Source organism: Candoia aspera, chromosome 2, assembly GCF_035149785.1.
Source record: "Candoia aspera isolate rCanAsp1 chromosome 2, rCanAsp1.hap2, whole genome shotgun sequence".
Lineage (NCBI taxonomy): Eukaryota > Metazoa > Chordata > Lepidosauria > Squamata > Boidae > Candoia > Candoia aspera.
The window spans coordinates 237778098-237801406 of NC_086154.1; the positions used below are offsets into that span (position 1 = coordinate 237778098).

The window sequence follows — 23309 nt, forward strand, 5'->3', positions numbered from 1 at the left end:
TTCAGTTTTGCCTTTAATATCATTCCCTCAAGTGAGCAGTCTGGCTTTATTTCCTGGAGGATGGACTGGTTTGATCTTGCAGTCCAAGGCACTCTCAGAATTTTCCTCCAACACCACAGTTCAACAGCATCTATCTTCCTTCTCTCAGCCTTCCTTATGGTCCAGCTCTTGCAGCCATATGTTACTACAGGGAACACCATTGCTTTAACTATGCTTTACCTTTGTTGTCGGTGTGATGGCTCTGCTCTTAACTATTTTATCAAGATTTGTCATTGCTCTTCTCCCAAGGATTAAGCGTCTTCTGATTTCCTGACTGCAGTCAGCATCTGCAGTAATCTTTGCACCTAGGAATACAAAGTCTTTCACTGCTTCTACATTTTCTCCCTCTATTTGCCAGTTATCAATCAAGCTGGTTGCCATAATCTTGGTTTTTTTGAGGTTTAGCTGCAAGCCAGCTTTTGCACTTTCTTCTTTCACCTTCATCATAAGGCTCCTCAGTTCCTCTTTGCTTTCAGCCATCAGAGTGGTATCATCTGCATATCTGAGATTGTTAATGTTTCTTCCAGCGATTTTAACTCCAGCCTTGGATTCCTCAAGCCCAGCATGTCACATGATGTGTTCTGCGTACAAGTTGAATAGGTAGGGTGAGAGTATACAGCCCTGCCGTACTCCTTTCCCAATCTTAAACCAGTCTGTTGTTCCGTGGTCTGTTCTTACTGTTGCTACTTGGTCATTATACAGATTCCTCAGGAGGCAGACAAGATGACTTGGTATCCCCATACCACTAAGAACTTGCCACAATTTGTTATGGTCCACACAGTCAAAGGCTTTAGAATAGTCAATAACACCGAAATAGATGTTTTTCTGAAACTCCCTGGCTTTTTCCATTATCCAGTGGATATTGGCAATTTGGTCCCTAGTTCCTCTGCCTTTTCTAAACCCAGCTTGTGCATCTGGCTCCATGAATTGCTGAAGTCTACCTTGCAGGATCTTGAGCATTACCTTACGGGCATGTGAAATGAGTGCCACTGTTCCATAGTTTGAACATTCTTTAGTGTTCCCCTTTTTTGGTATGGGGATATAAGTTGATTTTTTCCAGTCTGATGGCCATTCTTGTGTTTTCCAAATTTGCTGGCATATAGCATGCATTACCTTGACAGCATCATCTTGCAAGATTTTGAACAGTTCAGCTGGGATGCCGTCGTCTCCTGCTGCCTTGTTATTAGCAATGCTTCTAAGGCCCATTCAACCTCACTCTTCAGGATGTCTGGCTCTAGCTCACTGACCACACCGTCAAAGCTATCCCCGATATTGTTATCCTTCCTATACAGGTCTTCTGTATATTCTTGCCACCTTTTCTTTATCTCTTCTGCTTCTGTTAGGTCCTTGCCATCTTTGTTTTTGATCATACCCATTTTGGCCTGGAATTTACCTCCGATGGTTCTAATTTTCTGGAAGAGGTCTCTTATCCTTCCTATTCTATTGTCTTCTTCCACTTCCACGCATTGTTTGTTTAAAAATCAGAATACACTGTAATCAGAATACACTAAACATAAACCAGCACAACCATATACAATCAAAGCATGTCATAACAAACTCAAAGTAATAGCAATTAATTCATTGTACTACCACACTCATTCATCCCAGTATATCCAGTTATCCACTCCTCAGTCCCCAAATGCTCTTTGAAAAAGCCAGGTCTTCTAAATATCATGAGTGAGGTGTACATCTCATATCCAGTGGTACGGTACTCTACATGGTGGGACTTCCTGCAGATAATGTTTGTCTCTTTAGTCCCCTCCTGCCAGAACTCATGGGATTCTCAGGATTCACGCTCTACCATTTGGAGTAAACCTCATAGATAACCAGGCATCAAGAGATGTGGGACTTTAACCAGCATTGATTTTTACATGGAAACAGAGCAGCAGCTAATGCAGTTCTGATAGCAGTGCTGTTGTATCCACCACATTTTGTACTAGCTGCAGTTTCTACAGAGTCTTCAAGGAGGGAGGGAGGTTCAAAAAAGTCAAGATGAATCCTGTGGCAATGCAATCAAAACCCTACCCCTTTTCTAGTATTGATGTTGCATGCAACATATTAACGCTAATAATAATAACAACAACAACAATAATAATACAAAAATGATGACAATTTCAAGAATTTGACCATGAAAGTCTTTTTAAACATCTCTTTAAAATGTCTAGCACAAGCATTTTTGAGTTAAATATGGAAAACAGCATTTTGCATGTTTACAAGCTAAAATAAAAATAGTATGTAATGTTCTGCCTTTGTTTAAGTTAATTGTCACATATACTTCTCCAAGATATATAATTAATCACCATTCCAACTAAACACTTAAGAAATGTGACCTTTATAATTAAGAACTCTTAATAATTCTTTGTACTGTCAAGAGTATGCAGTGCCTACCTTCTCAAAGGGAAGAGATCACCAGATGTTGCCATTTTAGAACAGCTTCTAATCTTTGTGGCTTTGTATAAAGAAACAAATAGCAAAGCACCAGGGCATTCACAATGAAAGCAAGGAACATCAGCACAGCAATGCCCAGTCAAACCAATGCTAAAACATAATTTGCATTCAAATAAACAAGCTGAAACAGATTGCCTATAGTGACATTGAATTATGCAGTTTTATTTTTTTCAAAAGTTTATTGTTCTTGCACACTAATAAAATTAGCTGCCATTGTACTACTGTTTTAATGGCATGTAAATTTATTGCTTGCAAATTATTAATCTGCATCCTATAGGTTTTTCTAAAATAGATACTCCCAAGCAAAACAGTAAGATCCAAATATATGATGGTTCTGTTTATTTTCCACCCATCCTTTCAGTTTTTGTAGCTTGCTTCGAGTGGGTCTCACATACTTCGTCTCTCATACATTCCATTCACACAAATACATGGTATAAAGCTACACATTAATCCTGTACCTGTCCTAACAGTCAGAAATCACGCTGAGACGAGGAGTAGGTCTCTAGTGTTTATTACTGCTACATAAAACAGAATCCTAACAAACTGAAGAAGCGTGGGAAAAACCCAGACATATAAACCCCAAAGGCTAAGGCGGGCCTGATCTGTGTCTCTTTGAATGGCTGCTTAATTCCTCAGTACTACGCATGCGTTTTCCCCCCTGGATAGAGGCCCCCTCCTGCTCGCCATCAGTACCCATGACAGTACCACTGCATTAGAAACTGATTGGCATTAGAGACAATTTAGTTGCATTAATAGGCTGATACCCGATTGATGTGATTACATTTGATGAACCTAGTCTAACCCGCCTAATATTCATGGATGTTGCAGTAGATCTGTACTTTGTGCTGACAAAAGTTGGAAGAAAAAGACAGTCAGAGGTTGTCTTTGGGGTGGGCTGGGGATAGGCAGGGTGAGGATGAAGAAGTGTGTTCCAGACCATGAAAAAAGCTTAGTGGGCTCTCCACATGCTGGGGCAAGTTGGATGTGCAGATGGGTGTCATGTTCTTTATTGATTTCTATATGAAGGAGGGGGAGTAACCAGAAAATGGAGGTCCTGCTTGCCATTGGATCCCAAAAGGTGTAATCTGAGGGTTGGATGGGTACTTACTTATTTTTACAATGCTTTGCATGCTGTCTATTCGCCAGACTCTGCTGATTAGTAACATACTGTCAGATTCCTCCGATCAAAAGGCTCACAGAACCCCTTATCGGAGCATCTTCCATCACTTCCGTATCAATGGTGTAGACTCTCTGTCGCCCAATGGGAGGGGGTGTTGAGTTGGAGTGTGAATTGCATTATTATGGCTACAGATTTATGATGGTTCACATCAAGGCCAGTCAGTAGAGATACACCAGCAACACCACCTGGATGGGAAAGGGGGGTGACATACTTTTGTGGGAAAGGAAGGCAATCAAGGGAATGTTTTAAATGTATGTTTTAGCAGGAATTCTCCATTCGCAGCTTTACCTCTGTCCTAGTCATTTCGCTTCATTAAACAGTTAAAGAAACCTAGTCTCCTGACTGTCATTGTGTGAATGCTCGAATTATCTAGTGCTGACACATACATTTGTAATTTCATATAGCTTGTGCATGTGGTTATGGGATGAAGAGATATGTTTAAACTTATAGGGAGTGAAAAGTTATTAAATATACTTGTGATGAAGGTTGGAAGTCACTTCTTTATATATTTTTTCTTTTTTTCCTGTACCTTTTCTTTCTTTCCATTCTCTTCTCTTTCTCTAAGTTTAATTGTATTAGTTTTTATTGTTGTAATTACAATTCTTAATAAAAATTAGATTCAGAAGAAGAAAACTTGACTACTGTAATGCACTCTACATGGAGCTGCCCTTGAAAAGTATCTGGAAGCTTCAGTTGGTTCAAAATGCGGCAGCTGGCATAGTTTTGTGCAAGTCCAGATTTGCACATGTGTCACCTCCTTTGCAGGAGCTGCATTGATTGCCGATTTGCTTCTGGGTCCAATTCAAGGTGCTAGTTATCACCTTTACATGGCTTGTGGCCAGGTTATTTGAAGGACTGCCTTTTCCCAGTTATACCTACCCAATGCACCAGATTGAGGAGGCAGGGTATGTTATGGTCCTGCCCATTAAGGAGGTCCATCTAGTGGGACCAAGAAGAAGGGCCTTCTCTGTGGTGGCTCCCTCCCTGTGGAACATCCTCCCCACAGAGATAAGGTTGGCCCCCATCTTAATACTCTTCCGAAAGGCCCTGAAGACATGGTTTTGCCCATGGGCCTGGGGTTCCCAGGTTGATGCAGAGCCCATCAACTGGTTTGTTTGAATATATTGTTGCTGCCATGGGGGTGGGGGTATAGTGGGTTTTTTATTTGGGGTTTTATTTCTGTAAGCCGTCCGGAGTCACCATGAGTGAATTGGGCAGCCAAATAAATCTCTTGAATGAATGAATGAATGAATGAATGAATGAATGAATGAATGAATGAATGAAGGAGGAGGAGGGCGGCTTTAATTTTGACAGCCTCCAAGTTAGTTGCAGTGGGCAACTAAAGGAACCATAACTGATTTAATCAGCTACTTGCAAGTTTGACTGGGGTGGGTGAGCAAGTCATGTGTGTCCTGACAGTGTTGGCTTCTTGCTTTGGTTTCCATCAATGCAATGTCATCTAGTGGGACCAGGAAGGTGGCTTTTTCTATCACTGTACCTGCTCTTTGGAAGAGTTTCCTGCCAGAGATCTTGCTGGCTTTTATTGTACAACTGTAGTTTCTTGCTGTATGAAACTGAATTAGCTTTTTATTTTTGTAGGCACCTTTATTGCTGGCTTGTTTCTTTTATCCAGTTACTTTTCATACTTATTATTCCAAGCCAAGGGTGACTGACTGTATTCCCATGCGTTTATTTATCCCCAACCAGTTTTTAATTCAAAAAAGGTTATTTTAAATGTTATTCCTCTCTTTTAAGGAATTAATTATTCTTACTAGCTTATCATTGCAAATTTGATAATGATCCTGTCCATTTCATCTAAGCCAGAAACCTGTAACCTTATTTAACCTTTTTTGGGTGGGGTTCAGGGGAAGACGGGAGTATTTTGGCCTGAAGGCCAGAGGTGCACTACAGGGTGATGTCATTGTGGGAAAGCCCAAAAATGTCTTATCTTTTGCTACCTTGTCAGACACACTAAGAAGAATGTGGCAGTAGTTCCCAAACACTCTACTTGGCACAGCTTGGCTTCACAGCTCCTAGGCTGGAACTCTGATGACTCACACATGGCATGGCTAGATAGGAATCTTTATTGCCTTCTAAAATGAAGCCACTAAAATAGTTGATTACCCTCTGTCAAAATGAAAGTGCAATTCCCTTACACTCTTTGTAGTTTAATTCGTTTCTTTTTCCTAGCCTTCTCACAGATGTCCTGCCTTGCACTTTCTGGCCTTGAATCTGAATTGCTGGCTGATGACACCTCAGCCTCAAGAAACTCTCTCAATGCCCAGAATTAGCCTTTGAATTTGGGGAGCAGTGGCATTAAAGCATCAAAGTGGGTGCATTGATGCTTGTAGAGAACAGACACATTTACTTTGATCTTTCATTTTACAAAAAACAAACCAAAAACTGCCTAAAAAGATTTCATCTCTACATATCATCTATTTTGCCACTTAAGTTTCATGGCAAATTGGGGGTTGCATGCAGGCTGGGGGTTGGCGACTTGCCCTATGTCCATGGATAAACAACTGAATGTTGTTTGTTTTTAGATTTAGGATCTATTGTGCAACTAAACTCTTTTAAATATACAAATTATCACAGAAAGTCATCTTTGAAGGTGCAATTGATATGGATGTGGTTGATACTGAGGGGTCATGGTCCTATGAGCTGCTTCTTCTGTTGGGCCCTGCTGTGAAACAATTTATCCACTTCATTATAGAGACTATTGTCTATAATGTCTATTAATGTTATAAATGACATCTATTAAGATGTCTATTAATACATACTGTACATTTTATATTCTTCCAACAAGAATATCAGGATGTTCCTTACCCTTTATCTTTATATGTCAGTGAGAAAGGGTACACCAAGATAATGATGGGTACAAGTTATGCCCTGAACTCCATGAAAAGTTTAACCTGGGTCTCTACAGGTTAATTCGTTATTAACCAATCTACTGTGTTGACAAGGAAGCCACTAACAATTCAATACTGCCAAGATCTAACTATTTTCTTGGAGCATAAATTATGTCCTAATTGAGACTTCACTCATCCTGTTTCTTTTTCCATTAGGTAATATAACAAACTGCAAACCATGCAACAACTATGCTGTTCAGCTGTGAAAACCAGTAACTAGTAAATATACATACATGGGCCAATGAAAAAGTGCACAAATTTTACACATGTCCTAGCAATACAATATAATACTGATTTTTCTGCATATATTTAAAGAAAAGCAATTGTATAAAACCATTTTAGAATTAATTTAAATTCATCTACTTTTTTAATGATTTTCCTTCCTATTAGCCTGTTAATAAGTAACAATGTTTAGATTTCCTTTTACATCTCAAATCTTTCTGTATGTCATTTGTACTTGCTGTCTGCATAAGACTGTATATACTGTATGTGTATGAAATCGTCGTTAAGAGGAAAGTGGGAGGCAGAAGGACTTGAGTATCTCTCATTGTTCCTTTGCTACAAATAATTCCTTCATTCTCTTTGGTTGCAGGGGTAGAAAAGAATTAGCATGATAGTCAGATCCGAAACCACTGATAATTCTAAAAGAGGACCATCATAGATATAGTGCTTGAGAATCAAAAATGACATTTAGTACAAATAAATATTACCAAGATGACATATTTTAGTTTAACTAAAAAATATTTATTAACAATGTAAAATGTTTTATATTTTACAGTTAGAGCTATTCTGGCATGCCCTATAAGCAGTAACACTAAGTTGATGTTCTGACACCATGCTTCAACCTTTACAGGAAACAAAATGGGATAATCTGTTTGACATCAGTGGATTTTATTGTTTCCCACATCATCTTTTAAACTTTTCTACTCAAGGTTGTAACAGATACATGTTCCGGCTTTTCTTTAAAAAAAGTAAAATAGCTATTCCTATGCATTGTACAATATGTAGATATTATCTCATATTTACAGGAACAACATATCAATGTTATGTTGCTTGTGTGTTAGAAATTAAGAAATTGTACTATGAAGATCTTGTATAAGTTGTGATATAGAGTGGAAGACTAAATATGAATGAGACCACAAAAAAGCAAGAGGAGAGTGTGTATGTTCTCGTACAATATTGGCTCTGCTTATTTTAGCATTTTAGAATTTAAGCACAATTTTGCTGTTCTAAATAGTTTTCTATGGATTAAGATTGCTTAATAGAGTATGTTCAAATGTTTAACATCATACTAGCAAGAGCTACAGTCATACTGTTGCACTGTACATAATTGGTTGTGGCTTGTACACTAAATAAAAAAATCTGCATGTTTTAGTTAATAATCATAATAGTTGCATCTAATCATAGAGTGGTTTAAAGTAGACATGCTGTATGCCATTAAAAAAAGTTTTAAAATATTATTGATAATGTTTAATTGGGTTTTTGAATTTGGTTCTTGTCAGCAACAAACTGTAAAACTCTTGAAAAGGAGGGAAAAATATAATTAGGGGCATGTAGAAAACACACATGATCACTTAGAGCATTTCAGTTGATCCCAATAAAGGTAATTTTGTATTGGCTGCAGTCATCTATGCTCTTCTGAAATGGATCATTTAGCTGGAGACAAGACAGCACAATCCAAAGAATCTTCTCTTCCGTCTTCGCACTAATGGATAAGGGGTCAAGTTTAGCAGGCTGCTGTCATCTGTGGTTTTAAATAGAAAGATTAGAGTTAGGCTCAGTAGCAACTGAGCATGTATTCCAAATAGCAACATTTCTGCCTTACCATAAAGCAAACTGAAAAGCTGTTTCAGTTGGTGAAATCTGGGAGTTTTTAAGAGGAAAACTTGGTTCATGGGGTTTTGGGAAGTTTTCTTCCAGACTTTACTATAGAAATAAACAGTAACTCTTGTGTACATTTCAGTACTTCAATATCTGTTATTATGTTTTAGGAAAGGAGCACCTTCTTCAATCACCTTCAGTTAGGAATTGCACACCTTCAGGTTTCAGCAATACCAGCCTGTTTAAGCTGAATACTACTGCTATATTAACAATTACTGTGATCTACTTTTGTAACCAGAACATTTACAAGCATACCTAAAATATAAACAGCATAAGAGATTAGAAAAACTATTTGGTGACCAAAACCACAGGCTTAATTTTAAATAGACATCAGTTAGAAACTCCAAATTATAAACTTGTCAGAACAGAAAAGTCTCAAAGAGATGTTGAACTAAGACTGAGAGCAAAGTGATTAACACAACCCAAAATGGAGTTACACTGTCCAATTTATGGGCCCCCAAATGTTACCACCTTCTTTTAATACTACTGATAAAACAATAGCAACTTTACAGAGTAATATGGAAAAAGTGACAATTTTCAGAAGCATGTAATGTCTATTCTGACACAGGAAACTGATGAGATGAAATATGTGAGAAAAGGAAGGGATGGGAGCTAAAGTATATGATACTGTATATCGGAGCAGATGTAGCATACACTTTGGGGCTTTATTTTAGCTGGTATAAGGGGTAAGTCAGAGAGAAAGAACCTGTACCTTTCCAACATTGCTGAAGCCTTCAGCAATCCTAGTCAGTATGGGCAAAAGCAGAGGATGCTGAGAGTTCAGCAACAGCTGGAGGGTCATGGCCCTCAGCTACATTTTCTGTTTTGAAGCATAAACTAAAGAAAAAAGAAAGAGAAAGGTAGTATAGGTAGTCCTCGTTTACTGACCACTCATTCAGCAACCATCCAAAATTACAATGGCGCTAAATGAGGGGGACTTACGACAGGTCCTCGAAGTTGTGGCTGTCGCAGCATCCCTGCAATCATGTGATCATGATTCGGGTGCATGGCAACTGGTGTACATTTATGATAGCACAACTTCCCGTAGTCACATGATCACCATTTGCAACCTTCACAGCCAGCTTCCGATGAGCAAAGTCAACAGGGAAAGCCAGCAGGAAATTGCAAGTTGTGGTCACGTGATGTTGCACCTAATGACTATGGGTGACTTGCTAACAATGGCAGCTGGAACTGCCATCGTAAGTTGGGCATAGTCACATGATTTTTTTTACTCTACAATCATGTTGCTTAGCAAAAGAGTGGTCGGTCCCAATTGCGGTCGGTGAGGACTACCTATAAGTATTTGCAGATTCTGAGGAGTCAAGGCTGTGTGGAAGAATGGAGTTGTTCTACTGCCCGATATTTTGAGAGCAGAAGCCTCCTGCCAACCTCATGACTGTACTGTATCAGATTTATTTTCCTACTGCACCTTAGCCCAATCATTATGGTTATTGGCTAAGATAATGGGACTTCTAGTGTAACATATCTGCAGGGCACAGGATAGACAAAAGCTGTTTTAAAGGTGGGATAGAAACCACCTATGACCCCTGGCTGGCTGTAGTTGCTAAAAACTGTTGGTAGTGTTTTCTTTTGTTCTGGAGAGGGAAACAATTAAAAACTTTACTGTAAGCCCTAAGATAGGTTTAGCATAGTTAAAGCAACACTTCCAAATTCCCACAAAAAATCAATTTAAAAAATCAGAGAATCCTGGCTCCACCCATTTTGCCTCATCACCTTCAGAATGCCTCGAAGAGTGTTCAGTGTAAGACTGCTCACCCTGGCATGGGAGGAAAAAAGTGGATGCCACCTTTTTTGAGGCACCAAATGTAGCTTACAGGAAATTCATTTACCATTACTGAAAGAAACTGAGCCTGCCCACTTAAATATCCCATTGATAAATACAGAAAAGAAAAACTTACCTTGATTTTTCAATGGTAAAGGCATAGTCTCCCTGAGTTTACTTAAAAGGTTTTTCATTTCTCTCATATCCCTGCAGAAATGATGCACAAAACTGAAATAAAGATCTATTTCTACATTTTGGAATTCCAAGAATAACACTACAGAATTAAAAGAAAAGAAACAGTGTATACAGTACATCTACCAAACACGGTGCTAGAGTTTTAATAAACATCAATTTTTACTTTAATTAGACTATGCTAACAATAAGAGCAACAATAAAAAAAACACGAGGAAGAACTAGAGACTGATGAGAATGGCATCCATGCACATTCAAAATGTATTTATTTTGGATGTGTGATGCGGTTTTTAATATTTATTCATTTAAATATTTATAGCCCGGATCATTCATAATGGATGGGCAGGATGCAATGAATAAACAAAAAACATTAAAAACCTATGTAAACAACAGAAACTAGCAATGAAAAACTAGTACATCAAATGTGTCATGATATACCGTATAAAGTAGACAAATGTGCATGACATAAGCCAAGCAATTTATAGCAGTTATAACTCAGTATCATCCAGAAAATCAGTTTTGTTCACAGAACTGGGGCCAGTTACCACTTATTTAGGGTATCTAGTCCTGCATTTTTTCAGCTTTGATACTGAAGGTTTGGAATAGCTTTGACGAGCTCTACTAAAGAAAAGTATAAAAATAAAAAAGTAAATTTAAGAATAAAATAAAGCATACACCATATTCCTCACAGAACAGTGGATAAAAACCTACTTTTACTGTATGTACACTTCTCTCTTGCTAGTATCAGGTGATGTGAAATCAAAATAAAGCACACACCTCTCGGTGTTTTCAATATCTGTGGAAACCTGCCATAAATGCTGTTGGATTTCTACGGGTGAAGATGATGTGTCTTCCAAAATAGGAGCTTCTGAACTCTCCTCTAGCTTGCTGTCAAGGCTCTTGGGTGCTGCACAGGTCTCCATTCCTTTGAAACAGCACAGAACAAACCATAATCATATTTAACCACAAAGAAGTTGTGTCTATATCTCCCCACCAGCCCTTTCACCTGCCAATTTGGAACCCTCTGCTTAACTTTGGTGCTATGTGTAAACTAATAAATTAGACAAATAAACCAAAATTTGACGGAAGTTGAATAATGCTAGTTGCATAAATGATGCAAATTTGTAGGATTTGCAGTCTTCTTTCTTCATTCTTGTACTGTTCAAGGAAGAGCTGATGGGCCATGTGTGGAAGGAAGGATGTATGGCAGCTGGAATGCCCACATCTCTCCTTCCCTTTCTCTTTTAAGGGCCTGCCCTTTAGAACTGCACAAGCTGGCCCTTTAAAAAAGACTCAGCCATGATGCTATGCATTTTGGCCGCTGGAAGAAAAGGAAATCAACAGAAACAGTGGCACGGCTAGCAGGCTGGGGAGGGGCAGGAAGAAGCCTGATTAAGAAAACTTAAAGCAGAGTCTAACACTGGCTCTACCAGGAGAACTGAGGAGGATAGAAAACAGACGAATACAGAAATCTAAGCCAGTGTTTCCCAACCTTGGCAACTTTAAGTTGTGTGGACTTCAACTCCCAGAATTCCCCAGTCAGCTTGCTTGCTTGCTGGGGAATTCTGGGAGTTGAAGTCCACACAACTTAAAGTTGCCAAGGTTGGGAAACACTGCTCTAGAACATAGAATGGTAGATTACAGAATCGTAAGCAAGCAGCATGACAGAAAAGTAAATAACGAAGTAGAATACGCAGTAAAGTTATCTACAAAAAAGTGAGTGAAATGGCTTCTAAATATAAAAAACAGAAATTAAATGCTTCTTTCCTAAGGAAACCTTAATTCTTGTACAATTTTCTAAAACAAATCCCATTTTAGCTTTAGTATCCAGAACAAATGAGAGCCCAACTGAAATGATCTAACATGCTTCCTTTCTCACACTTTTGTGTCAGTTACCAGAGTGTTTTGGAGCAATCTTTTAAATAAGCGATTTTAAATGCAAAGGTTATATTACTGTGTAAGGTTTCCATGCTCATCTCTAAGGTACTATTGATATTTGTGCTGTACTTGTGCTTTACTGTGAGTGATCAGTTTGTCTGCATGAACAAATAAGCTATCAAAATATGCAAAAATATCTACCACATGAACTGGACAAAAAGAACAGTTAACACATATACCATATCCTTAACGCTTAAAAGCGCTTACTCACTTACAGAAGGTGTCCACAGTGTGCATGTGCGGCAAAAAAGTCAAGATGATAGTCACAATCAAAGCCCCATATGGGGCAAATAAAAAAAGTTCAACTGCATGGTCACAACCATTATCTTAACTGTTTCGACCCTCATGAACATTCCTGCAGAAAACCGTGTAAATACAGTTACTCTTTGTCATACTTCTCTATTCACGAACAAAATAGGGATATACTTATCTTTGGCACTGTTTCCCAACATGAGAACTTTCAGATGCTTGCAGAAGACAGAAATGTTTTTTCCTAATAAGTTTCACTAGGAAAACACCCTTTCCCCAAACTCATTAAGCCTCACCAATTACAAAGATCAGTTTGGATGATTTTCTGTGTTTGATGTGATTAGGTTACTGAAATGCCCCCTTGTGACGGTATGGCAAATTGCCATACTCTTTATCTAGCACTTTTTAAGCTGTGAACTTTTATAATCTTCATCTTTTTCAGTTTGAAGGTTATCATAATTTCATTTCTGAATAGGAACCCCATGCCAGCTTTTCTCATAAAAGAGTACAATAATACAGCCACCAGATCTGGCTCCAAAAGCAAGCAGATGGCAGTGAAGAATCAGACTTGTTTGTATCTCAGCTGAGCATTGTCTGCCAGCCTGCCATGACATATATTCTGTTCTTCTACTCAGGTAAGTGCAGGCTGGGAGAATAACATATAGCAAGCTTTTCACACAGGCAGAAACTTTTGCTGAGAAATGGGGGAGAAGAAGTAAAAGGGGGCTGATGTGCTTGCGGAAAGAGAATAGTTATGACATGGAGCTTTGAAAAGAAGAAACGGCTGACAAACCATGTTGGCTTGGACAGTTATGGACCTGCTGAAGGTTTACTTGTTCCAGAGAAGACCCAAGACCACTCAAGTGGTCTAGAGCAGCCCAGGAGAGGACTGCTGAGGTGTTCCAGAGTGGCCCAAAGACCACAAAGTGGACCAGAGATGCAGCACGGGACCTGTCTTCTTTCTACAGTTGGTCTGGCTGAAGGCTGAAGATCAAATGCTGCAAACTCTGAGAGATCTCCAGCTAATAATAATTAATGCCCTTACTTAACTCTAAGAAGAAAGAGGGGTTGTACAAATGGTTACATGTCTAACAAGATAGACTATACCAGAAGTGGAAGTTTCAGGCTGCCATTGGCAAGATAATTAACTTTGAAATGCTAGAACATAAATCACTATTTTACTGCCTGCTTATTTACTGCAAAGCTGCAGGAAGTCTGGAGAGATGATAATTTAAATACTTAGCTTAAAGGCTGCTTGAATGTCCTTATTTGCATTGCTGAAGGAAACCCTTATCTAGTGTACATTATAAATAAAAAAGGAGAAAAACCGTAAGGTTTTTGTGTGCCAAGTGTCTGATTATTTCTTGAGAACCCAAGTCTTATGACATTCTGGAGCCAAATTTGTTTCTATGATAGCAGGTCACTTAATTTAATTTCATTATATCTTAAGCTCCTTCCTATACTTAAGATTTTGTTTATGCAGCAGTTGCACATTTTGTAATAAGAGTGAGGAAATCAAAACACATTGTTCAACCATTCTTGGCAAGCCATTTCTGTATCAAGCCAAGAGAATGGCATACATCCATGTAAGTCACTAGAAGCCATAATTAGTTTATTACTATCGTAGACCAGAGCAACCTAGAAATAAAACAGTAAAAACAAAAAAGCTTAACAAAAATTGGGTCTGGCCTCATAGGCAATATTTTTCTCTTGCAGCCCCCATGTTGTGCTGCACTCTCTTGAGATTAGACTGGCACCCTTATCGTTGGCCTTCCAGAAACAGTGAAAGATGGAATTTTTCTTTTGGGGAATGAATTGACATCGTCTGACTTACCACTTTCATACTTGTGTTTTATTGGCTTTTACATTTTTATTCTATTATTATGTTTTATATTGTCATTTTTGTTGAATTCAGTGGTGTATAAATAAACTAAGTGTTCATGTACTCTTCTAAGAATATGAAATACTTAACAGAGAAAAAATGTCATGTTTTCGATTTCTGGCTTTATTTATTGTGGCCGTGATGTATTGGCTTTATTTCAAATTACCTTACTGTGCCTTGTTTAAATCATTTTGAATTTTCACAGGAGATGCACTGTGGCAGAAATTCTCCATGATGCACATACCATTTTCACCAGAGGAACAACTCTTTCCTTTTCTTCTTTGCATACTTGATATTTCTCAAAGCATGTAGCGCATTGATTTTTTTAGGAACCCATTTAAGCAAAATGCCCTACTTTGGAAAGAATTGGTCTAACACGTGAAGTAGCTCACTCATGCTAACAGAAATAGCCTGAGTCAAGAGGGGTAAAGCAGAAGTAATGGGCTACTTCCTTCAGCTTCAAAAGGGAGAAAGAGAGAGAGAGAGAGAGAGAGAGAGAGAGAGAGAGAGAGAGAAAAGCAAGCAAGAAAGGCCTTCTCTGAGTAATTCAGAAGGCTCTCTTGCTCAGGATTCCTTTGAATCAACCCTTCAAATTTGCTTGAATTTAAAGGACAGCTGAGTGTACATTGCAAATAATGACTCCTTTCAGTCAGCCAGTGCCAGTGCCAGTGCCAACAGCACACCCACAAGGAGTACAAAAAGCATTCAGCTGCCTGTCGGCAATTTCCCCTTTAGAAATACTTGACCGCCTCCAGGCAATTGCTCCACCTTGTTCAGGGCAAAATGGTTATGAAGTGGCTCATAAGTGGCACCTGTGAACAGAGAGAAATTCCCAGCATTCATCACAGTGCAAGCTGCCAAATAGACACCCAAATTCTCCCTGTAACTGTTTCCTTTTTTTGTTGTTAGCCTCAGTCGTCACATTTCCTTCTTAGTTTGTCTGTCTGTCTTTTTTAAAGTATGTGTAGAGTAGTAGTTTTAGAATGAGGGAATAGTTGAAGACCGATATGTGAATTGCTTGGGCGTAAGACGCATAAGCACCTGCTTCTAGCCATCATTCAGACAACTGGAGAGAAGTTTGCTCCAAAGCATTTTAGACTCCACAGGACGGTTACGTGTGTCTGTGTGTTGGAGAATGGTCATTTGTGACACAGAAAAAGAGTCCTGCTAATGGGCGACTGTGTTTGTGGTATAAAGATGAAACTTTTCATATGCAATAGTTCTGGTCAAGAATGTGGCCTGACATTTATTCCTGAATTAACCAATATAAGAAAGGGTGCTATATGCTAGGCTAGGCTAGGCTAGGCATATATCATGACCCACCTGTCACTGCAAAAATATTCAAAGCAGGTAACTTACTAAGGATGAGGATTAATTAACATGTGTGATATGGGCGGCTAAATCAATCGATCAATAAATAATTATGATGCAGTAATTTAAATGATTACACAGACACACACACATAATGATGACCCAATGTGACTTGCCACGGCTAAACAGTCTACATATTTTGGCTGCCAGACCTTAACAACGATTTCCCAGCAAGAAGCAGCAGCATGAACACCAAAAATAACAACAGCTCTTTTCAGAAATTCAAATGAGGCAAATGCAAATGCAAATGCAAAGTTCTTCGCTTAAGAAACAGAAGTCAAATGTGTAAAGATAAATGGAAAATGCCTGGTTTGGTAGAAGTGCTTGTGAAAAAGACCTTGGAATAATAGTTATTATAATCGGAAGATGAATCAGCAGATCAACAAGTTTAATTTCCAATGATGGGAAATTATAGTATGTATGATGCATGAAATTTATCCACTGCCTCAATTCTGGTAGACTCTAGATGGTTTACAGAAACTAATAATACATAAAACAATAATAATAAACAATGCATTTTAATTTCTTTTGTGTTCGGAGGCCCTCATTTTGAATATTGTATCCAGCTCTGGCTATCACATTCTAAGAATTCAAACAAACTGGAAGAGCTTCAAAAAATGGCAACAAGAATGATCAAGAAAATAGACATTAAGCCTTAAAAGGATACTGGAAGCATTAGGAATATTTATTATTCCCACCCCTGAATGAGTCAAGCAGAGTCTGGACAGCCGTTGGTCAAGAATACTTTAATTTATATTCCTGCAAGGAATGGATACATTCCTAAATAACTAAGATTCTACAGTTCTTCTTGTATTTGACAGAATGATGCCATGCAAGCAGCACAGGTGGAACCCTCACAGCTCTGTAATGATCCATTTGCATGATATCCTCCAGGTAAAACTGCTCACATCTGCTCTGATTCAGAAGACATATGGATCAGGTTTGCTAGCAAGTTAATAGTTGAAAAAAGCAGGCAAGCCTATCCCAACTCATGCCACATAGCAGCAGTTACTGTAGTACTTAAGAATGGAATGTAGAGGGGCAGAGAATATTATGGGAAGGCTTTAAAAAATTAAAAGCATTTCTGCATTAAAAGTGTGATACACCTATAGAAAAATGCTTTATGAATAACAACAGTAGGAACAGGTCCTGTGGATAGAAAACATGTTACTGAATTTCTTAATACTGGCTACAAATATGGATTTACAAAAACAAAACAAAACAGATGAGGAGACGTGCTTTTCTTGCGCGGCACAGGAAAAGTACTCCTTAAAAAGTGCTCCTTGCCTCCTCTCTTCCCCACCAGAATATCCCCAGAGCAAGCCATGCAGACTCAAGTTCCCAAGGGTTGACTTCTGCTCAATTAATGTGTAGGAGGAAGGCATCGTGCTTGCAAGAGAAGGGCACATCTGGATTAAAAACAGCTCAATGTCTTTCTGCAAAAGAGCTATTTTAGTTTCAAGATGTTTACTGCCCCCATACAAGAAGGCTGATTTTATTTCTGTAGATCAGTTCCCTGAAGGAAGAGTCTGGACCTAGGTAGCAAACTGAACTTCACAAAAGATATAAAAAGCAACAGGGAGCCCTAAGCTTTGATTTTGCAAAATGGTTTTGTATCCATGAGGCAAGAAAAGTCAGCAAAGCACCCAGCTGCACAGCTTGCTTAGGTTGAAAACCTGTTTTCCTGAGTTTAGGGAGTCACAGACCTGATGGTGCTATGTATATTCATAATTACATGCTCCCAGGAACATATCCATAAAGAAACAAACGCAGTCAGATGAAAAATTATTTGGTGGACATCTCCCAGAAAATTGTGTAGTAATGCAACTTGCCCGTATAGCTCAGACTCAAAGCCACAGGGCCAGGAATAAAAGAACGTTCAGAGTTAGACATGGAAGATGCTACAGTCGTGAATAGCTGCTACATGCTAAGCCAACTGTGATACCTGTTACATGCCAGTTCATGATGCAGTGTAACACTCCTACTTTCAGAGTATTAAGAATGCTTAATGGACACCACCCTACTTCTGTGAGAAGACTGAGGAGAACAAAGGCACAACGAAGGGTTTCCAAGCAATAACAAGATATTATTCAGAAATTGTCTTCCATTATTTCATAAAGCCAATGGTATTTCCTTCCATTGGATTATCTCATTTTGTGTCCAGGAGCCACCTTGTTTCTTGCATCTAGTCCAATATACCTGCTCTGATTGGCAGTAATTTCAGGTCCTGGTCAGGAGACCATCATATTACTTTCTATTTGGTAAGTGGAGATGCCAGAGATTGAAAATGGTATTAATATCATTAACTACTGAACTAACCTCCCTCCCTTATAAATTCCCTTTCATCACCTAGCAGAACCAAGACGTAGGGTCAATCCAGCAATTCTGGTTCTGACTTCTCCCCTCTCTGATCTGTTTCTGTCTCAGTTAACTTTTATGAGAATTCCATGCTTTAAGAAGAGATGTTTTTTCTTTGCTTTTCCCCTTTTCCATCCTCTCATTTTCCTTTCATGCCCCGTCTTTTAAATCATGCTTGAAAGGACTGACTTTTTTCCTTCTGTTAAAAGAGTATAGCTGAAATACTATAAACAAGCAAGCAAACCCAAAAAAGACAAACGGTTAACTGCCAGAGCCTTGCATGCTGCTTTTTAACTATGTTATTTACTTAGGGCTTCTATATGGAGTGGGAAGAGAAAGCGCGTATGAATTGCCCACCCACAACCATGGAACTAAAGAGGAACAAGCTTGATGCTGCTCCTTGCCCTGAGCAATACTGACCTGTAATGCTGCAGAGTGAGTTACTGTTCACGGAGAACCAAGTCTCCAGCTTGTTATTTAATGTCACAGAATGTTGACATTGCTTCCCCCCTGCCCCCCCAAAAAGTACAATGAGATGTTAGGATTTTGGAAGGGTATAAATGGTACAAGGTAAAGGTAAAGGTTTCCCTTGACGTAAAGTCCAGTCGTGTCCGACTCTAGGGGGCGGTGCTCATCTCCGTTTCAAAGCCGAAGAGCCGGCGTTGTCCATAGGACACTTCCGGGTCATGTGGCCAGCATGACTCACGGAACGCCGTTACCTTCCCGCCGAAGCGGTACCAATTAATCTACTCACATTTGCATGTTTTCGAACTGCTTGGTGTGCAGAAGCTGGGACGAGCAACGGGAGCTCACCCCGCCGCGCGGTTTCGAACCGCCGACCTTCCGATCGACAGCTCAGCGGTTTAACCCGCAGCGCCACCGCGTCCCTCATAAATGGTACAACCCTGGCTTAAATTACTACCACATCAGCGATGAAGCAGGCAATAAACGTTCCAATCCCCCTTTTCTACAACATATTGCATATTTCATAGTCATGGCCCCCCTGGAAATCCCTTTGTCTGGAGAAGAAACAAAGAACTCTCCCAACTTGCACCTAACCATATTCTAGTTACAAAACTCTAGACGACCAGTAGATGGCAATGAAGAGTTAATGTTTTCAACATGGAGGCCCCATTTCTCATGAGTAAAAGCAAGGTGCTAGAGGCATGTATGTGTAGGTATGGCAGGAAGGGGACAGAGTTACAAAGAAGAAGTTCTTCTAGAGCAGTGTTTCTCAGCCTCAGCAACTTCAGGGTATGTCGACTTCAACCACCAGAACGCTGGCTGGCTGGCTGGAGAATTCTGGGAGCTGAATTCACACATCTTAAAGTTGCTGAGATTGAGAAACACTGTTCTAAAGGAACTGCCCGTTAGAGAGAATCGGGGAGTAAACATGCTGTGGAGACTGTTTTGCAGCAGGAAAGGGTTTTTTTCTTCTCTCTTTCTCCCCCCTGTGATTGACAAAAGCCAAGGTGGAGAGGGAAGCTGATTTCTCTCCACAAGCCAACATGGCAGTGGGAAGCAGAGCTACAGGAAAAAAATGGAAATGTTCTTTCAAACCAGTAAGTGCATGCAGTTTTGAAAGACAAATTCACCATGAACTAGCACACCATGTATCAAAAGCCGACCCACTCCTTCATCATGCAAACTCAGAACACCTCCGTTCAGGGTCGAGGCAGAACAAAAGCCACAGAGGTAGGATAGGGATCAGCAGTGTGGGCAGCAAATGTTATGCCTGTTTAGTTATCTTTTGGTGCAAGGATAAGTGAACAGCATTTTAATTTGGAAATGGGGCGATGCCCCAAATCTCAAGAAACTTGGGACAGGGATTATCAGGGCTATCTTATATCTCCAGCCACCTGGCAACCAAGACCAGCTTGGACATAGGGGCGTCTCCAAAACTGTATGAATACAAATACGGCTCAGGAGCCAAAAGTATAGAAGTACAGAAGCAACTGATGACAAGAGAGAGTTTTCCAGAACAACGTTTGGGGACAAGACATTTTTCTGAGTAGTTAAAGGTATATGAGCAATAGCTGGAGTTGGATGATAGCAATGAAGACAGCAGGATAAAAGCCATGTTTTAACACTATTAACCTAGCAATACGTCATAAATCAACCTGCTATTCAATTCCTGATCTTCACTGTAATTTTAAATTTCTAGACAAAGCTTGCTGACTGAACTTACTCATTTCTCCAGTTACTGTCCTGCTGACTGACCGTCATCTGAGCCCTTCCTTCCAACTCCCAGCTGATTAGCTATATAGGTAACTTTACTTATACCATGGCATATTGGTTATTGGTGTGATCCATGAAACATGGGAATTTCCATGAGGCAAGTATATAATTCCTGGATGCACAGAGAATAGAGGCTGTGCGTGCAATGCCTAAACATGTGTAATGAGAAATCAATGTTGGCCTCAATCTTTGAAATCAAGTGTTTCATTTTATATGGCCAGCTTTTAACAATGGCATGATAACCATCCCCATGAAAAGCTGAAGTAATCTGCTTCAAGTAAGATTTTTTTTTTTCATAGTTCCAACCATCAGTCTGCTTAATAGAGACCTACTTTATTTCTAGAGAATCCATGAGAGATACATTTAGATGACTGAACCAACGAAGAACAGGAATAACAAAAGCAAGCTATCACAGTTCTTTCTGTCTTGCTGATTATGAGCTGATGTGCTATTTGAAATGTGGAAACTCTGATTCCAAATGACAGTGGGCTTTATTTTGGCCTATGAAACAAATAAGAAGGGATAAAATGGCCGTTGGGGGGTGGGGCGGGAAACCACATACACATTGCTTTGAATTTTAGGGGAGAATGAGAAAAATGTTCATTTTTAAATAAATACAGAACATACAGATCAATGTTCTGATATTTTAAAATAACGCTTTTAGACTATTTACCTAAAAATGAGCCCATAGTGATCTGTGGCCAGAATACATTTCTTTGAAAGCAATTTTCATTTTTATGTAAACCGCCCAGAGTCCCTCCTTGGGAGGGAGATGGGCAGTGATAAGTTTGATAAATAAATAAACAAATCGACGTCCATATTTTTTTTTTGCAAATCTGCATCAACCTATTTATATAGCCTAAGGACATAAGAGATCTCAACTGGCAGTCAGGTGGATACAAATGTCTGGACCAAGTTACAAAACCTCTGCAATTATCTATGGGCAGACTGACAATTAATAGATGAAGGACACATGAAGAAGGCCCTGTTTCACAGTCAGCCAATGGCAACTGAACTGAATGAAACAAGATCTAGAGGATTTATGATATAAATGCATACCTTTCCGATGAAGCTGAAGTGATCCAAGAAGGCATATGGATTTCAGCATCTCTGTTGTGTACATTTCTAAGCAACACTGCAACTGGATATATAGTCTACAGATTTCAGGATGAATTTCACCATCTTCTGGGCTGTAGATAGATAGATGATAGATAGATAGATAGATAGATAGATAGATAGATAGATAGATAATGTTACCATTGCCAATCAGTGATTCTCCTTTCTTTTCTCTATATAATTTATACTGTACATATATACTATATAAAATACATTTCTTTTGGAAGAAATACCTAAAAAAACATTTTATTCTAGGGACATCTTAGAAGGTATAGAATCACGAGCTACCAATTCCTCCCTCCCTCTCTTCTCTGGATAGGAAAAATTCAGTTTAGTTGAGAACACATTTTCTGATTGTTAACCTGAAAGTAGATGACTCCAAAAGAATTGCATGCACTCAATGAACATTTAAAAGCCCAGGCAGTGAAACCAAGCAAACATTCCAGGAAAAACACTCTCAATTCTATTTCAAGCTGTTGATTCCTTCCTGTCTCTTCTTTCTCCTGTATGCTAACAGATGCTAATGCTCACTAGTTCATTGGTCAATTTCCAACTTTACTGATTAAAAAAGCACCCAACTCTCTGCAACTCTGGGTGCTTTAATACATTTTCTCTGAGTCTGCATTGAATTGCATTTGTACAGAGAATACAGCATTACAAAAAGGGTAGCTTGAAGCCCAGTAACAAATCAATACCAAAAGAAAGAACAATCTTGTAAAGTCAAAGAGCCGTAAAATGGTGTCATTTCAGTAGCATTAATATAAAACTGGATAATTCTAATCATCTGACAGCTTTATGGTAAGCAATATAACTGATAATAAAGTTTTATCAGTCTTGTTGGAAACTTGTTGCTCTTTCCTGAAATACAACTCAGTGCTGAGCTGCCTCCAACAAATGATAAATGATTTACTTAGCTAATGTATCCCATTGCTTACTTCATTTCATCATTTAAATCAGGGTTTTTCAAATTTGGCAACTTTAAGATGTATGGACTTCAATCTCAGAATTCCCCTGTCAGCATGCTGGCTGGGGAATTCTGCAAGTTGAAGTCCACACATCTGAAAGTTGCCAAGGTTGAGAAACACTAATTTAAAGAAATTCCAGTCAAGGTTGGGATCTTTTTGGAATCCAACAACAAACCATATTAATAAACCCAATCTGTGGATTGAAGCACACTCACTCTGAAACCTATTTTTAAATAGCTTTAGGAACTTTTTACTGTTCAGTTGACCAACTGTGTGCCTTATTCTAAGTGCAAATAGCCAGTTTACCCAAAAAAACAATGTTCATTTTGTCACATCGCAGGGAGGTGAATGTGCATGGCCTGAACTAAGCCAGAGAGATGAATAGATAATGTTGAAAGGAAAAGAAGAAAATATTATTAAATATTTCCTCAAAGCTAGCCAAGTGGAAATGCAAGCTTCAGTTCGTGTAAGATATTTTTTACTTCTAATTCTACAAGAAATATATTTAAAATTACATTAACAACCCTTTTGATCAAACAAAAGACAAAATGCTACCATTCTGTCCTACCAGACTAATTTTTTTGGGAAAATTCCAAAAGTCCCTGTTTAATGTTGATGAAACCAAAAATGTTTATTTTATTTTTTAAAATTAGCTACAATATAGCATTATACTTGACTTCTAAACTATTTGTTGTTGCTGCTGTTAGTTGCTGTCAAGTTGTTTACGACTCATGGCGACCCTGTGTATAACAGAATGAAA

General features: G+C 38.9%; 1 protein-coding gene across 1 annotated transcript in view; it reads right to left on the bottom strand.

Annotated features, from left to right (window-relative positions):
• Positions 1-7448: 7448 nt before the first annotated feature.
• RGS7BP (regulator of G protein signaling 7 binding protein) overlaps positions 7449-23309 on the bottom strand; it is a 53815-nt gene continuing 37954 nt past the window's right edge. The window contains exons 3-6 of the mRNA XM_063295606.1: positions 21528-21658; positions 11210-11357; positions 10377-10447; positions 7449-8320 (exon numbers count right to left, since the gene is read on the bottom strand). Of these exons, the coding sequence (XP_063151676.1) occupies positions 8229-8320; positions 10377-10447; positions 11210-11357; positions 21528-21658 (442 nt within the window). The 3' untranslated portion in view covers positions 7449-8228. The remainder of the gene's footprint in view (positions 8321-10376; positions 10448-11209; positions 11358-21527; positions 21659-23309) is intronic.